The sequence below is a fragment of the Protopterus annectens genome, chromosome 4.part1 (genome assembly GCF_019279795.1).
Source record: "Protopterus annectens isolate FY-2018-M chromosome 4.part1, PAN1.0, whole genome shotgun sequence".
Classification (NCBI taxonomy): Eukaryota; Metazoa; Chordata; order Ceratodontiformes; family Protopteridae; genus Protopterus; species Protopterus annectens.
Window position 1 is genome coordinate 6,773,654 of NC_056734.1, and position 16,572 is coordinate 6,790,225.

Genomic DNA, 16,572 nt, shown 5'->3' on the forward strand with positions numbered 1-16,572 from the left:
TTACTTAACAGTGAACAGATTGTTTCCATCTTAGTAATGAACTGTGCTGAGAATGCTTTACTTGCTACCTTCTTACAGCTCAACTTTCTTTTGTTACTTTTATCAAGGCTGGTGTTGGACTACACATATATTCATAAGACCATTCCTTGCATTACTCTTTACACAGACAGTACAAGAGCACAAGTGATCCAACAATAAACTGATGCTGGATGTGTGAATTATCTAACAATGTAGTGTTAATGATTAAATTTAAAGTAGAAATTCAATGGAGTTAGAGAAAATTAAGCAGATGTCACTGTCAGAGAAATATTTTATACTTTATGTTAATAAATACATTAAAAAATAGAAATAGAATGACATTAGAAAAATGTCGGCTAAATATGTTTTTTTTGTCTGTTTTTTCTGTTGTATTACACTTGATATTTCAAATCTACCATTAAAGAAATCTATAGAAACCTAGCCAATATGATTGTAATTGGACAATAAACCCTTATGATGTAATATTTTAAACTTCCTGGCAATATCTATAATTTGCAAATCTATGCAGCATACATTTGATTGCCTCTAGTTAAAGGAATTGCATACACATAAATAAATAGGTAGCTAACTAGAGAGGTAGATAACTGATAGATAGATAGATAGATAGATAGATAGATAGATAGATAGATAGATAGATAAGCAGTGTTGAGAACTATGTATGTTTGGTTGCACTGGTTTCTCTATATGTGTGCTTTTACTAACTTTAGTGACTAAATATTTCTGAGTACCCTTCTGGTTTATCTGTCGATCTGTGCACCTATCTATCTATATAAAGATAACAGATTAAGCAATTAGAATGTGAAGTAATTTATAAAAGAGACAGTGCTTATATTATTCTGTTAAAAAAGTCCTAAAGAATAATGTTGTTTACTCTCTCTATATATTATTTGCACATCCTTACATATACTGCATTTAATTTTAATAGCAATACTTTATACTCTTAAATTTGTTGCATTCTATTAAACAACAATACAATAAATATAATTACATAATTCGTATATTAATTTTCGTGAGAACAAACAGAACCAATGTGCCAGTTATTTTGTTAGGGGAAGAATTTTATAGCACTGTGCGGTATATGGCTGGGTAGCTTTTTATTATTACAAGGTATACCAGACAGTGCTGATGGAAACCAGTTATGTAGGATGTTATAGCACATAGATGATTCTCTAGTTTAAAGGTAAAACAAAGCTTCTTATTATGTATAGGTAAGAAGTAAACAAACTAGAATGCATATTTCATGACTGCTTTTCTTGTTAACGATATGAAATAATTTCTTTTGACATGTTCTAAATATTTTCCTTGCCTTCTCTCAGAAATCCAAAATGGGAATTATAGCATGGAAGACCACAATTTTGATTTTGACTGTAGCAGCCATGCACGTCAATACAAAATCAACAGAAATACCAAAGTTTTTCAAGAAACCACCCTCTGAAGTTGAGCCAACTGCTGCTTTAGAGACTGTGGTCACACAAGAGGAAGAATTGAGTATGTTAGACACCATTGGGACAATGGAAGCTGTAACTGATCTGCAGACTGCATATCCAGGATTCAGGACTGGCACAACTCTTTTTCCATATGACAATTTCACTCTAGATACAGGTGGCCTGCTTTTCAACTGCTGTGACTGCTGTCCACCTGAAGCAGGACAGAAAGGCGAGAAAGGTGACAGAGGAGTGCAAGGTATGGTGCAACAATTATTTTTAACATTACAAACATGTTTTGCTCTTGACATGGTGATACTTTCTAACTGAAAGTTATGTGACACAAAGCAAAGAAATTATATTGTAAGATGTAAGCCAAAACGTGCTCGAAAAAAAAATCATCTGCAGCTACAAAAAGGGGTTAGGAAACTTAGTTCTTACCTATGCTTGCTACTAAAGGTCTGCAATTTAGAAACTTTGAGTTTCTGAATGAGCAAAACCATACTCTGATACATGCACCTCAAATACAAAAATTGTATGTATGAGAATAATATGTTTGAGTAAGCTGTGGCAGCTGCTTGACTGATCTCATATTTGGGTTTGAGCATGAATGGTGTCCTGTATTAGCTACAATAACCTTCAGTTCCTACTTTGAAGCTAGTGGTCCCTGGTTTGGAGCTAGTGGTCCCTGGTTTGAAGCTAGTGGTTTTTGAGCACTTGTGACTTGAGAGCCTGTTGTAGAACTAAATATATCTTATATATCTTTATCTACAGGTATATGTCTATCAATCCATCTATTTGTCTGTCTGTCTATGTATCACCTATTTTCTGTTATCTTATCTGTTGATATTAGCAATGACAAAAAAAATTACATCTTGTCAAAACACAAAACTTTAACTCATTCAACCGACTTCACAAGTGTGTTTGTGTGTGTATATATATATATATATATATATATATATATATATATATATATATATACTTGAGAGAGAGAGAGAGAGATAGAAAGATCGATAGATATTTGCATACACCAGCTTCAAGAAAGGGAAAAACACACTAATGCCCACTGTGAAATGATCTTGCAGTGACAGTATCCTGCTTCATTCAATAAAATGTGAACTGATCAGAATTTGCAAGAATTTTCAATAAAATGACAGTTCAACAGAACCAATTGCTTCTGTGTATGTGTGCATAGATATTATATGAAACATAAAAGCATGTTCAAAACATAAATACATTATCTGAGACATTTGATAGAACGCTGTCTGAACCACATTCATCTATGACTCTGAGAAAGTGTGTTGTTCCAGCAACAGAAATTCTTCAGAATTTTGTCATTCAGAGTCTGGGGACGGAGCCTAGATGGCCAACTGGTAACAGCTTTTTTCTTGAGCTCCTCATCAGTTACTAAGAAACAGGAAAATTATTATTTAAAATTCGATTATTTGCTCTTTAAAGTTGTACAACTTGTTTTAGAACCTGTAATCTACCAGATCTTCAACTTTGGAGCATTTTCTTAAAGAATTTCCTGTCAAAATTGATGATTATTTATCTGAACAGAGATGAGCAACTCAAAATCCTTACATTCTGACTCCTCACTAAAAAATAATTCCAGTCTATATCTACCACTCTCCAGGAATTATCCTTAAAGATGGACAGATTTACTGACAACCTTGAAAACTTAAAGATAAACTGTCAACAACAAACTGATGTTTTGAAGGATATCCTTCAGCAACAACAATCTAAAATTCTAGACATTGAGACTTCACTGAGGGATATAGATGGAAGACTTAAAGAAGATGAATCCCACTGCAAATTAATTCTGCAACAAAATTACTGGCTGATAAACAAAATAGATAATGTTGAAAACAGAGAAAGGAGGACAAATATAAGAATCTTTGGTCTCCCTGAAAAAATAGAAGGAGAAGATATCACCTCTTTTTTAAATTCCTTGCTACCTGATTTTTTAGACTTAAAAGAAGGTTTGTACTATGGGATTGAAAGAGCACATAGAGCCATTGGGAAACCTATTCCTTCTTCTTCTAATGCTTCCCCAAGATCCATAGTCGTGAAGCTCCTATCCTTCTTAGACAAATAACATATACTCAATACAGCTTGGAGAAAAGGTACCTTATCTTTCAAAGGTAACCAAATAAGGTTTGATAATGATTACTCCATGAGAGTCTTGGAAATGAGGAAAAACTCTTGGCCACTGGTAAGACTGTTAAAGCAAAATAAAATCAAAGCACAACTTGTCTACCCAACTAAAATCAAAATATTTCATCAGAATGAAATGAGATCTTTCAATAATGTTGAAGAAGCTGTCTCTTTCATCCAAAACAACAACATCATTACAATCCCAGAAGGTATGGACTGGTCACCATCAACAACTCTTAAAAGATCATCTGAGAAAAATAATTGGAAGGATGTAAAAAAGAAGAAGTTAAAGACTGGTTTTAAGAGTGCTGGACTTTCTAGTTCTTTCAAAGGCCAAACTAAATCATAAAATGTCTATGAACATCTAAAGAAGCATGCATCACTACTTTATTTGTCTGTGAATGCTTCCTCATTTATCTTATTAGTGATATATATATATATATATATATATATATATATATTTATATAAAACTTAAAATTAATATTATTTGTCTCTTAATCAGATATAATAGCTAAGAATGTTTAATATATAGTCAATTAGGTTCTGCACACATGCTTATCTTCTCTCCTAGACTTTAATTTCTTTCAACAAAGTTAAAAAGTTTTTTGTTTATGAATCTGAAATGTTTACTGTCAGAACTTAGTTCTGTGTATATCTGACAAAACATATGTTTACTTAGGTCCATTCAACAAATTGTGTTATAATATGTGACTTAAACTTGGTACAGACTTCTCTCCCCTTGTAAACATTTTTTTTGTCAGCTTAACATTTTAGCATTCTAAGCTGACAGTTTACTGATACCCATTCACAGAATAATAGTCTCGGGCATTACTTTGGAAAAGAGAAGCAGTTTCTTTCCCCTTAAATATAACTGCAATTGTTTAATCTGCTAGGCTTCACTCAATAAGGGTAAGGCTTGCTTTGACTGCAGACCAAGTGGTGTAGTGAGTTTCCTTTTTTTTTTTTTTTTTTTTTTTTTTTTTTTAGTGCTTCATGGGACAGGCATGTAGTTTGATTTCCTACAATCACCACCACTTGTAAATATACACATTAATGCCCATAATTTTAATGTTGTTCAGTTATTGGGGAACAGCAGAGTGAATTGGAAAGTGACTTTATAGGGAAGCATCATTTAAAATTCACTTTGTAGAGAGAAACAATCTGTTTGAGTTAGCTTTGCAGACTGGCTGATGCATACAGAATGCTGGGTGAAAAGCAGTTTCCTTTCCTTCAAATATGCCTGCAATTGTTTAATTCACTAAGCTTCATCCCATATGGGTGAAACTTGTTTGAATGCAGACTGTGTAGTGTGGCATGATTCTTTTTTTCCTGATGTTTCATGAGACCTGTGTGTTGGTCTGCATTGGTTTGCCTACTCTGTTAATCTAGCAGAGAATAGTATATTAGATAATACATAACTTATGCAATAAATGATTATTAAAACTGTAACAAACTGGAAGCAATGTTAGATGCCTTAAAATTGTACATCTGTACTTGGTTTATTTGGAAACTTAAGCAGTGATTTATTAATATTGGCATCACTGCATGGTCATCGAAAGCTCTCTAAACATGCGAGCATATGGAAAACACTAATTGAATAGTTTTGGTTTCCCTTAATCATACATATTAATACCCTGTTCCCTTGCCCATAATTGTACTGTTGTAGTGTTGTCTAGTTATTAGAAACAGTACAGTGATATGGGATATTATTCTACAGGGAAGCACCATTTAAAAAGCACTTCATAGTAAGGGAAATGATCTAGTTAAGTTAATTCTACAGCCCGGTTTGGTTGTATTAACATAATTTGTAGCTAACTCTTTATTTTATAGTACACAATGATTTTTATACTGCTGTTAAGCTGAAAAGCCATATAGGAAAATAAATTGATTCAGTTGACATAAACTATACGCTTTTCTGAGAAAGGCTCTCCCTGATAGTGAGGAAGCAAGTGAGATTTAGAAAGTACAATGGGATGTTACCTTGATTTATAATATTATTAAATCTTGAAAGTCTGAAAAACTGCCACTAGCTATGCATCTAATTTGTCAGCATTAATGAAATGATGACTATTTAAAGTTTTCCACATAAGAGAGGTTTATGATTAATTACTCTCTCTAAATGATTCGTTATGTACTGATACTACCTCTTCTCAGCTATTAACATATATTGACTAATAAGATGCTTATTAGACTATTAGTCATCTGGATTATATCATTTTACTTTTATAATAAAAATGGAGTGAACTACAAGGTTGTTTGGAAATAGTCACAGTTTTGACTTACAATATCTCTAGCATAACGTTCCCTTGATAAAATGTTACCTATTTATTGTCAGTCATGTAACTAATATTTGCTTTGTGAAGAATGCAATATATTTAAGTGACTCAATTCATCAATATATTCAAACTTATTACTGTAACTATAAAGTGTCTTTAAGTGCTGATCTACTGTTTTACTGATTTATTCTAACTGATGTTAACATTGTTTATTTATTTATTAATTCTAATAGAAGTGCTTACATAATCAATTGTTTATTTGAATAACTCTCTTTTTACAAACCTTCTTATACAAATCCACTGTAAATCTGATAATTATTTGACTCTGTAAAGATTCATGCAGTAATGAGCATGTGTTTTTTTTTCAATCAAACAATGCTATTCATTTGTGAAGTCTAAATTGCACTAATTATAATCAAAAATTATGTTATATCAATATATTGTTGTTCTCTCATACCAATTAACTTATAGAATTTCCATAGAATACATATTTTAGAGCCTCAAGTTGGGCAATTTTGTTCAGATCTTTGGAATGATGGTTAATCTGATTGGATACCATTGTTCTGTCAGATTAGGAATGGTTTTCATTCAATGACAGTTAAAGGATTTACTGAAGTTTAATCACTTTTTTTTTCCTTTTTCAGGCCTCAATCTAATTTTAAATTATATATTTTTAATGGGAATTAGCAATTTGTCATCAAAATATAACCTTTTCAAGAAGGCTGTACAAGATTTAAATAATACAAATGCTTGCTACTATATCATTCTAACATTCTTAACCATTGAGTACATACGATAGAATTGACCTTTCTTTCTCTAAATGTTAATGGCTTAAATAACCCAAGGAAAAGATTTAATTTACTAAAATACTTGAAATTAAATAAAGCACAAGTAGTTTTTTTTATAAGAAACTCTCTTCAAAACAAATGATAGCTTTATTTGGAATCTAAATGAATACTTAAAACTATTCAATTCTTCTTCACAGACTAAAAAAAACTAGAGGAGTCTTAACACTGTGGAAGAAAAACATTATCTCTCTTCAAATTATTTACAATTATGAAGATAAGGAGGGTCTTTTATCAATTAAATATTAAAATTTTGTAACAGAATTTGGACATTAGTTAATGCTTATTGGTTTCCTGGAATTGGAGTACAAACAATAAAAGAACTTAGAACTTATCATGAAAAATACTAAGGATAGTCTGATCCTAGGAGGAGACTTTAACTGTTTACTTAATGATTCATAAACCTCTAATAAAAGACCTTTTTGTATTACCTCTATAGGGAAAGATCTTAAAAATGGATAGATAACTTACAGCTATATGATTTATTTTATCTCAGAAATGATAACTCACTAGAATTCTCACACTATGATTTTAGATATAAGACTCAGACTAGAAATGAACTTTTTTTTAAATCCCATGATCTAAAAACAAAAATATCATACTTTACAATAACCCCATGCCCTATATCTGATCATAATGCACTCATTTTTAATCTTCAAATGGATTTTAAGAAATTGTCTTTCACTAAAAGAATTCCAGCCTATATTACTAAATTAAAACAGTTTAAAACAGTTTAAACCTTGGTTAGACTCAGAAATAAAATATTTCCTCGATACAAACCTAACCAGTAAGGTAAATGTAGTAATCCCCTGGGACTCCTTGAAAGCATATTTATATGGCAAAACTATTACATGGTTTAATAATAAAACAAAGGAATGGGAGTCTGAATTATCTAACATACAAAAACAAATTGCATACAAGAATTTTCTCGAATAAGAAAAAGGAAATTTAATCTTTAAATAAAAATATAACAACATCCTAACTCACAAAACTAATTTGACCCTAGAAAAGTGAAAACTAAATTCTTTCTCTGTGTCTCCAAAATATATGCACAACCTAGCAATGAGAGTAAAAAGACATTCCATTGAAAAAAATATTGTGAGTGTGATTCATGAAGGGAGAAATAATAAAATGTTTCTGATATAAGTGCTATTTTGGATACCTTTAAACATCACTTTTCAGAACAGTACAAAAATAAAGATTTTCAATATAGAATGTCAGATCATGGCTTGGACTTTTCCAAATTAAAAAGCCTAGCAGAAAATTTAATTAATGATATTCAGAAACAAATTTCCCTAAAGGAAATTAATGAAAAAATTAAAGAAAGCAAAAATAACAAAGCACCAGGCATAGACGGTATTATTAACGAAATATATAAGCTTCTACCATCCTCTGCTATATCAGTCTTACACAAGGCTCTGAATGAATCCTACTTACAAGATATAATTCCACCTTCATGGAGGTATTCATTAATTACCCCTATACTAAAATAAAATAAAGATTCTTATCTGTGTAGTTCATGTAGGCCACTTTCTCTGATTAATAATGATTATACAATTTTAATGTCTATTTTAGTTAGATTAAAAAAATCACTAACACATCTCATCACTGAAGATCAGATGGGCTTTATTTATAATAGACATACTCAAGACAACATTCAAAGATTCCTAACCACCATAGATATCTTAAATAGAGATAATCAAGAAACTCTTATAATCACTCTCAATATTGAAAAAGACTTTGACTCATTAAATTGGAATTTTCTTTTTAAAATTCTTGAATCATTTAAGTTCCCCTATACTGTTCATTACTTTTATAAAAAATATTTGTAATAATAATAATTTAACCTATGTAAAATTAGGATCATTTATGTCTGAATCTATTGAAATTGCTAAAGTCACCAAACAAGGATGCCCAATGTCCCCAATTTTATTTGCATTAGCAATAGAATCTTTTTCTTTGGCAATCCATTTTAATCCCAAAATGAAAGGCATTAATATATATAATCAATTTGACTCTAAGATAAAGACAATATCTTACTTACTTTAATAAACTCAGAAGAATCCTTACAAGAATTAGACTTACTAGTTAAAACATTTTACTATATCTCAAGATTAAAAATTAGCAGTTCTAAATCTAACCACATGCTATTAAATAAAAAAACATTCAATGATAACACTAAATAGACTATAAATGAAATAACTGGGAAACAGGTCTCTTCTTTAAAATATTTAGGGATTGTACTATGTGAAAATATTGATTTAACTTTAAATACAAACTATAACAATATTGTGAATGTATTAAAAACTCTTACAGGGAAATGGAATAAATTACATTTAAAATTTGAAGATAGGCTACTATTAATTAAAATGATTCTGTTGCCAAAAATAAATGACATTGCTTTATCTATTCCTATATTACCAGTAAAAGTATCTTAAGAGAAATAAATAAAATTCTCTTAAAATTTTTATGGCATCCAAAAAAATAGAATAGCTTTATCAAATCATATTAGACCCTGGGATTGTGCAGGAATAAATTTTCCAGATTTAGAATCCTATAGTAAAGCTTCTAACCTTAAAACAATCTTAAATTGGATTGATCCAAAATTTTCTTCAGCTTGGAAAACCCTACATGCTACTATTATCCTAAATGAAAATAAATTAATAAAAAGTTACAACTAAATGAACTGAGCAACAAACTTTGGTATGCACTTTGTGTCAATTTACAATATAATATTATTAAACCCACAAATCTAAATTATATAAACTATATTTACAATACTTCTAGAAGTTTTATCAACAATGTTGGCTTTTCCCTGTTAGGGGTCACCACAGTGGAACTCTGGTCCGCTAATGATTGGCAGTCAATTTTTATGGTGCTGAGTTGCCAGCCCGATGCCCAACCTTCAGCAAAGGCATGCCCATTCACCCATGTCTTTCGGAGGTGACTTGACTGCGGGGAGGACATGCAGACTCCATGCAGAAGGTATTCCAGCTGAGAATTGAACAGGAGAACCTAAGTTTTGTCAACAATATTGAAATTAAACTATGGATACAGTTACTATTTCCCTTAAAAATTACAAAAAACATTTTTAATAATATCAGCACAGATATTCTTAGTAATCGGGAAATAAAAATATTACATGCTGGTATCATTGCACAATAAACTTAGTTACCCTGGATGCACAAAATTTAATTAAAACATTTAATTTATCAAAATCAGATTGGTTAGCTCTCAACAGCCTACTTCCATTTACTCAAGATCTATGCAGAACAATAGCAAATTCTTCCTTTAAATCATCATTCCAATTTATATTTCTTAAACATGAAATACTACATGGAGAATTTAATTGGAAGAATTTAATTTCAAAACTTTATAAAATCATTATTAACTATAAAACTATTCCTAATCAGAAATTTTGGAATTTTTAAAGATTGTACATTGTCCCTAACCTCTGAGAATAAAACTAATCTTTTACATTCCATTAAATTAACCTCTAATTTACAAGTTTGGAAGATTTTTTTCCTGGAAATTCTTGCATAGAGCTTTCTATACTCCTAGTAAAATTGTTAAATTTAATCTTTCTAGGGAGGTAACATGTTGGAAATGCTCTCTAAAATGCAAGGCCGGTTGGTCTCATATTTTTTATGAATGCTCTCTCATTAAGAATTTTTGGAAATATATTGGCAATTTCCTTCAAGCTATCTTTATTGATTCCTTTATATTATCAAAATCTTTATTTTTTTATGAATGTAAATGAATCTATTACAATGAATAACAAAAATAAATATCTTCTCTGGACAATTTTGGCAGTAGCCAAAAAATGCATTATAAACAGATGGAAATGATCCTCCATTCCAGCCTTCAAAGACTTCATGATTTTATTGGATGAAGTAGCATCAACGGAAATAAAAGCTAAAGAGCTCAGAATTTTTCCCAAAAAAATGGACTAATAATCCTTGGGAGAAAGTTCTCTCTCTTATTAAGACAATGAATCCAGATATACTTTCATCTACTTAATCAAATTGGAAGCAAGACTTGTTGGATATTGTATAACCTTCTTTACAAGTTTATATTATTTTGCTATTCCCTTCTCTTTTGCTCTAAAGGCCTTTGTAAATTTTGTACATAGTTTATCATAATTTGTCATTTAAATTGTGAAACTATTTTTTTCTCTATTGTTGGAAAATTAAATAAAAAAGTTTGAGCAAAAAAAAAATAATTTTGACATTCATATAGAATAAGAAATGTATCAGTTTTACCAGGTTTATTGGTTTGGATGTAAATGCATTTTTGGCTACTTGACATTATAGGAGTAAATAAATGTATAATAGCCCCAGAAAAATGAAGTCAGAAATATCTTCAGATCACATTCAGAAGGAAAACTAACACAGTACAATGGTTTTCTTCAGAGTCTGTGTACATAGTACCTTTTGCTTGAGGCAGTCAAAAGCTAGCTATAGCCTCACACAGACCTGTGTTAAGATTAATTTATGTATAATAAAATTATCTTTATACAATATGGTTTAAAAGCAGTAATTTTACTAGTCCTGGACAAATGTGAATGCGCAGCTTGTTGTCTGAAAAGAAAATTATGTCAGTGCACACAAACGGTCAGATTCCAGAAGACCTGCTCTGAGTGCAAGTGACTTACTTTGGTCTAAAGCTTATCTATAAGCAGGCTTACTACAGGGACCAGATTCCAAAAACACCTGGTGTCAGCCTGCTTTTAATGTTTTTGGAATCAGGACCAAAGACAGGAAAAAACAGTGTCAGAAGTACAATCATGCTCAATTATAAGATGAAAGCAAGTTCAAACCAATGAAAAACGTGACAATATAGAACTATACCAGTTTCTCAGAAAGAATTCTGCAGAATATTTATGGATGAAATTTGCTCAGTTAATCTTACATTAATTATGTGAAGAATATTAAATTTGTTAGTGCCCTGAAAACACACTAGACTGCAAACTCTAAATACATCTTATATGTGTTAAATAAAAAGGTGTTCTCCTTGTATACCATTTAAAAGTAATGGCATATAGCATGTTTTAAAACCAATGAGTAAACAGAGCAAGCAATCAGCTTTTATTTGTGAAAAATGGAATACCTTATTTTTATGTCTTACCAAGTGATATCCTTTTCTAGTGCATGTGTCAAAAGATAGAAATGGAAACAAAAGGTACTACAGTACTCATTCAATTTGTTAAACAGATATACTCTGAAGATGTTAGAAAAGGGGAACACAAAGATCGTTATTTCTTTCTGCACTCTATTTAAGTTTACAGGTATGGTTTCTTACTTCTGGAAGACTGCATGCTTTCTCAAGCAAATATGCTTTGAATAATGCGATTTTCAAGATATTGATGATACAGCCGTAATAAATACATTCAGATCTTTAATACTGTTTTATCAGAAAGTAAAGACTGTCCCTATTTCAGAAAATGTAAGTTGACTCGCTCTTCTACAATGCTTTCAAAATTCTGTTGATGCCAGAGCTTGTCTTTCAATGGAGAGTGCAGAACTTATAAAATGCTCATAGGTGAGAATCAGATAAACTGGCCACGTTAAAGGCATCTACACTATTTCTTAGTAAACTGAGTACACTTCCAGATGTAAAGCAGATTTAGTCCAGTGAAGGGAATTTACAAAAAAAAAAAAAAAAAAAGAAGCTTTTCTTTGATTTGCATTTATATCTGTAATGTTGTGTCAGAATATTGTCTGTTCTGCTGTTTTAATGCGTCCAATGATACCTTATAAATACTACGAATTCCACTGTTCATCTTCTAGATTCTGGACACTCAGGAGTCTTTTGTTAACGGCTTTTTCTGAACTTTCCATTCCCCTATACCTTGTCTAGTACAGGGGGGCTGCTGTAGCTATACCACTGGCACTAAGATTTGAAATCTGTGCATCCAGAAATGAGACAGACCATCAGCAACAGCATTCAGCAAGATTGGAATATGTTTAAAAAAAAATACGTTCAGCTTCAAACTGCAATACCAAGCATCCTAACAAACACTGTACTCTACCTAATTTGGTATTTGTTTAACTAGTACATGAACTACTATCTGCTACTATCTGGTTGTCCAAACTCAATGCAATTCTTTTGTTAGCAGGTATACAACCCCATGATACCATGCCTGCTCCATTGGGCATCAGTTCTAAGAAGGTAATGTCTTCTGTGATGTCAGACTGTTCCCCACTCTTCAGTTAATGATATGCAAGCCATTTTCCTTTTAGGAGCCCTTCAACTCCACCAACTAGTCTTGCTACATCTTTGTCAAGGACTGGATCTATATGGCATATTCAGTCATCCAGCCAAATGGAAATGCTATTATAATCCTTTACAAAGTCCTACCATATGCCCAGGTTACTATTTTATATTAAACAGGATCCTAACCCTTTAGTGCTTTTGATACTCAACATTCAGGATGTCTGCCAGCTACCATTTGGTGGTCCTTTCCAGCCATACTGCCCAACAAACAAAGTTCAGTAGCCACATCATTGGCATCACATTGTCTGCTATGCTGTTAATCTTGTCCCTTTACGTTCTAATGAAAATGAAAACAATGTTGTATCTGTTCTAAGCTTATTGTCTTGTACTGTTAATGTCTGGGTCATTTTTTTGATCTCCAGCCCTAAGAAAACCAATTGTTTTGAAGGACCTTCCAATTTGTCCTCAGCCAAAGGCAAACCCAGCTCCACTTATATTTACTGCAATATACCAACATGTTCCTACAAGGCCATGTGTACCTTCCCAGGTAATAGGAAATCATCTAGGTAATGCAGCATTCTCCTGCTTTGAACCTCTGTGTAATGCATATTGTCTGAACTTAAATTCTATGTCTTGCCTCCAAGGCATGTAGGAAGTTAGCAATAACATTTAAGAAATGTCAGTTCATTTTCTAATGCACTTATAGGGCTGTTGTGGTAGCAAGCCAAGCATAACAAGCCAGGTTTGTTTGTCTCCATTAAGAGTCTCCAACTCCACTTAAGGAAATCACAAGATGTTTCTAGGCAACCTGAGAGATATAATCTCATCATGATGTCCTGGATCTGCCATTGTGTCGCTTTTCACAGGATAAGGCCTGACATGCCTCCTGTGGGGAGGTGACCAATGGTTTACCATCAATAAACTACTTCAACATATTGGTGGGGCAGATCCTCGTGCATTACTAAGCTAATCACTTTCTAATAGAGAGAAATTCCAGCTAACTTGTACAGGAGTCTCATTTCTTATGGCTGTATCTATATTCTCATTGTTTTCATCTCTGCCCAAAGCTCTTGATCAAACGTGTGTCAACAATGAATGTGGGGAAACTGAAACCTTCACGTTGTGACTTAATTCTTATTACAGTAGTCCAGCACAATACTAGCAGCACTGCCATTGCTGTTCCCATCCCTGGTCAGTCATCTGACCAATCTTCCTACACTTGTGAACATGATCTCCAGATATTTCAATGCCTATGCAAGATGTAGCGGCTCTCCCTTTGGTAGACAGAGTAATCTACACTTCTTCTAGAACAAAAAATATGACCTTTGATTAGTGGCTGCAGATTTTCATTCTAGCTGCTTCATACCAGCAATGGCTCATTCCATTCTGCATCAGAGATCATAGTCACTTCAGTATAAGAGAACAGCTTCTGTAAGCACACCTGATGCAGTCCTCTCATCCCCAGGCTAGATACTGTCCAGACCTTGGCTGTGCCTTTGCATTTTGCCCATGACAATTCTTAACAGGAAGGAGATAAAACCGCCCTCTAGTGGTACTCATTAGCCACTTTGAACATAATAATCCTAACTAGGTGAATATGGACACAACATTCGATCCTCAAATACAGGGGCATCATGGTAAACAGAAGATGTTCCAGATTCTCTAATGACATTTTAGAGTAATCTGGAATAAGGCTTCTCCTAGACCAGAGAAAGTATGTGCACAGAACTGGAAAGTATTGACAAACTCACAGGACTCCTCCAACATTTGTGCAGGGGCAAAAAAAAATCTGATCTTCTTTTCATCTCACAGGTCAGAATTAATGTATCAATATCTATCAATATATCATTCTAGCTATCCATCAACATAAGTGTGTGTGTGTGTGTGTGTGTGTGTTCTATTAATTGCTGATTTCAAGAAACATTAATACACATTATACTGATGTTTGTGCATGAGCAGCACACTTAAGTGAAAGCAAAAACTTGCTGAAAATATATTGACCATAAAAGGAAAGCAATCTTGTTTTGGGATCAGTGAACCAAAAACACATAAAAAAAATTAATAAAAAAATAAAAAGCAACTCACCAATAACTTGCTGATACAGTCTTTCTTCATAGTGGTACTTATAAGTAAAAGGTTGTTTTAGATTAGGAAAGACCTCATCCACTCATGTACCAGTCTTGTAAACACACACACACACACACACACACACACACACACACACACACACACACACACAGACTTTTGCCAAAAAGGGAATGAATGAAACAGTCCTGCAATTTCTATTTTAATATGTCAACTTTTAATGGAATTAATATAACCAAGTTTCTCATTTGAAACGTATTTCCTCACTAAAACAGCAGTATCTGAATTAGTTCATTGTCAACCTGAAAATCAAATGGATCATAATAAGATCTCAGACAATGATGATCAGAGGTCACAAATGTCATTCTGCCTAGCTCTGTCCTTGGACTACTTTTGTGTTTATTTTTAGTCATTCTACCAGCAGATTTAAATTGGAGATCAGTTTTAATGGCAAATTCAACTTTGAATGCATGTTAGCACTGGTGATAAAAGGTTGAAATGGCAAGCCTCTACAGACAAGTGTTTGCAGAGGTCTACTTCCTCAGGTAGATTGCAAATGTTGCAGGTGTGATAGGTAAGAAATAGGTAATTGTGAACATAGTTTTGGGATTATAATGAGTTGGCAGACTTAAAAAATTCACTGTAGATTACTATATCACAAATACTGGATGAACAAATAGGTGTAACTAAGGAAATGATTTTTTGAGTTGTGATACAGAATCAGAATTGCCTAGAGATACAAAAACCTTGCTGAGTTTAATTTTGTTAGGTGCCAAAAAAGCAATTACAGGAACATGGAAATCAAAGTCTACAAACTGTACTAAAGTGTTGAATATCGTAACAATGACAAAAGAACTAGAAGTGGGACCATTAAAAAAAGCTCACACTGATAAAATAAGTGTCACGTCCCAACAGTTTATATTCAGTGTAAATCTCTTTATTTTTCACCCATGTTAAGTGCTTTCATCTACTAGTAGGTAGTTCTGATGAAATCTATGTACTAGTAGATGAAAGTGCCTAACATTGGTGAAAAATAAAGATTTATACTGAACATAGACTGTTGGGACGTGACACTTATTTTATCAGTGAGCTATTTCTACTATTTGTTTTGTGATCAGTCGGGGTTCACTGGTATACTTTTTTTTACCTTTAAAAAAAGGTCAGAGAAAATTACATAGGGAAAATGGGACCTGGGGGAGCAATACATGCAGAAAATGTTTTGGAGGAGGAATAATGTTTAAGGGAAAGCAGGAATTGAATGAGCTTTGTAATGTTTGACTATAATGACTGGACAGATTATATATGATGTATAATGTTTGCCATTGAAAATATGTCAATACGGTTTGTTTTCATTTATATAAATGTATACTTGCCTATGCCATAAGTAACATTCATTATTCATTCATTCATTCATTCTTGGATAACCCAGTTAATTCAGTAGATGGTCATAAGTGAGCCAGAGCCTTCTTGGCACTAGGTTAGTGTAAGGCAGTGAAACTAATTCTAAAACTGATAGTCTATTACACCTT

The 16,572-nt window shown here is 32.5% G+C and overlaps 1 protein-coding gene across 1 annotated transcript in view; it reads left to right on the forward strand.

Annotated features, from left to right (window-relative positions):
• OTOL1 (otolin 1) overlaps nt 1–16,572 on the forward strand; it is a 444,489-nt gene that overhangs the window by 244,266 nt on the left and 183,651 nt on the right. The window contains exon 8 of the mRNA XM_044070939.1: nt 1,356–1,722. Coding sequence (XP_043926874.1) covers nt 1,356–1,722 — 367 coding nt within the window. The remainder of the gene's footprint in view (nt 1–1,355; nt 1,723–16,572) is intronic.